The following is a 2,335-nucleotide window of genomic DNA, read 5'->3' on the forward strand; positions in this document are numbered from 1 at the left end:
GCACCATCTGCTTTCTTCCCCACTTTTGCTAATGCACCCCCTATGTCCTCAGCGATCGAGTAGGGGTAGGCTGGTGTGCTTCTTCCGTGTGGGTTTTGTTGTCTCTCAGCTAGATGGTGCTTGTTTATCTTCAGGTCTTTAAGGCTACCAAAAGATATAGCACCTGAAGCCTTAAAGACCAGTAGATTTTATTTGTGTGTGTTCCTATTCTTTTGTTTCTCCAGCCTCTTTATCGATGTTGAATTATTTAATACTTAAAATATCTAAGTATTTAAAAATAATTAATGCACTTGAATTATTCTTTTCCAACACAATAATTCAAGTGCATTGATTATTTTTATAAATAAAATATTAAAAGTTCGTGGATTAAAAAATAATTATGTTAGCAAAGAATATAGAATTGGACTTGTAGAACTAACAAGAGTGCCTTCGAATACGTTCAATGAGAATGCTTCTTCAAAGGGATGAGGGTGAGACTGTTTTATGAACTTTGGACATGTCAGGTGGACCAGTTCCTGGAGAAGGACATCATGCTTAGTAAAGTAGAGCATCAGTGAAAAAGAGGAAGACTTTCATTGACACAGTGGCTGCAACAATGGGTTCAAAAATATCAATGGCTGGGAAAATAGTCCAGGACTGAGCAGTGTTTTGTGTTGTTGTACCTAGAGTTTCTATGAGTCCCTACTGACTTGATGGTACATAACAACATCTTTCTTTATTTGCAAATGGGATGTTTATATTAATTTTTTTATTTGCAAGTAAGTGGACAGTGTGTGAACTTAAAACTATTTTAGGAACCCTTATTCTATGTTTTAATTTATTTACTATTTATCATTTGTTAATTTTGTTTTAGAGATACTGTGTTAGCACAGGGAGGCCTGGTGACCTAGTGATTACTTGGGCTACTAAGTGCAAGGTCAGCAGTTCAAAACCATTAGCTGGTCCGAGGGAGAAAGATCAAGCTTTCTACTCACATAAAGAGTTGCACTCTTGGAAATCCTCAGGGGCAGTTCTCCTTTGTCCTATAGGGCTACTATGAGTAGCTGTCAGCTGGATGGCAGTGAGTTTAGTTTGGTTTGGTGTTAGCACAAACAATAATCATTTTTGTGAACAGAAGATACTGGCTCCCACTAGCTGTGACCTTGATTCTTCACAATAGACTTTCTAACTATAGTGGATAGATTGGGGTGAGGCACTTGTAAAGAGTGTAGGGTGGCATATAACCTCCTCTGATTTCACAAGTGGGGAAGTGGAGAATAAAGACCACCAAGGCTGATTCCTATGAGGTGGAAATCAGTCATGCCTCTATTATTCAACCTTTTTACCGATTCTTACAGCAATTGCTGATACCAACCATCCCTCATGTAGTTCTCTGTCCTTACCTGCTGGATTTGATAAATTATTGCAGTGGCCACACAGAATTTGCTGACAGTTCTCACAATTGTGGAATTTAGTAGGGAAGTAGTAGGCTATAATTCAGGTTCATGGACAATACAGGATATAGTTTTTCCATACAAGATAGAGTTATTTGATCAAGACAGCCTCTGCCAACCCAGACACACCTCTCTGGCCCTTGGGCCCCCAGTCCCTTGGCTTTGCCCCTACTTTGCTTTAGCAAGTGCTACAAAGCTCTCTGGCTCTGCTGATTGTACCTAGAGGTACTTCACTCTATTTTTTTTTTTTTTCCCCCTCACAGGCGACTTCACTCTATTTTTAAGCTTCAGGTACTTAAGCTTTTAAGTGGGAACCCTGGTGGTACAGTAGGTTAAGTATTGAACTACTAACCACTTGGTCAGTGGTTTAAACCAACCACTTTATGGGAAAAAGATAAGACATTTTCCTTCAATACAGATAGCATTGCTGTGTGTTAGAATTGACTTGATGGCATTCTTTTTTGTTGTTGTTGATGGCATTCTTTTTTTATTTCACCCAATCATTTCATGATAGTTGCAAAACTGTCTAATTAGAAGGGTGGTTGTTCTTGTTGTTAGGTGCCATCCAGTTGGCTCTGACCTATAGCGACCCTGTGTGCAATAGTGTGAAACATAGCACTATCCTGGGCCATCACCACAATTGCTTCTATATTTATGCCCAGTGATGCAGCCCCTGTGTCAGTGTATCTCATTGAGGGTGTTCCTCTTTTTTGCTGCCCTTCCACTTTACCGAACATGATGTCCTTCTTCAGGGACTGGTTTCTCCAGACAATATGTCCAAAGTATGTAAGATGAAGTCTTGCTGTCCTTGCCTCTATGGCAGTGGTTCTCAACCTTCCTAATGTTGTGGCCCTTTAATACAGTTCCTCAAGCTGATGGAGCCCGGCTATCAAAAGATATAG

General features: G+C 39.9%; 1 protein-coding gene across 1 annotated transcript in view; it reads left to right on the forward strand.

Annotated features, from left to right (window-relative positions):
* Window positions 1-2,335, forward strand: part of UGGT1 (UDP-glucose glycoprotein glucosyltransferase 1) — a 176,198-nt gene that overhangs the window by 5,906 nt on the left and 167,957 nt on the right. The window contains exon 2 of the mRNA XM_004703949.2: window positions 1,697-1,760. Within this exon, the coding sequence (XP_004704006.2) occupies window positions 1,697-1,760 (64 nt within the window). The remainder of the gene's footprint in view (window positions 1-1,696; window positions 1,761-2,335) is intronic.

The sequence above is a fragment of the Echinops telfairi genome, unplaced genomic scaffold (genome assembly GCF_000313985.2).
Source record: "Echinops telfairi isolate 266 unplaced genomic scaffold, ASM31398v2 ScPeMD7_4;HRSCAF=17, whole genome shotgun sequence".
Taxonomy (NCBI): domain Eukaryota; kingdom Metazoa; phylum Chordata; class Mammalia; order Afrosoricida; family Tenrecidae; genus Echinops; species Echinops telfairi.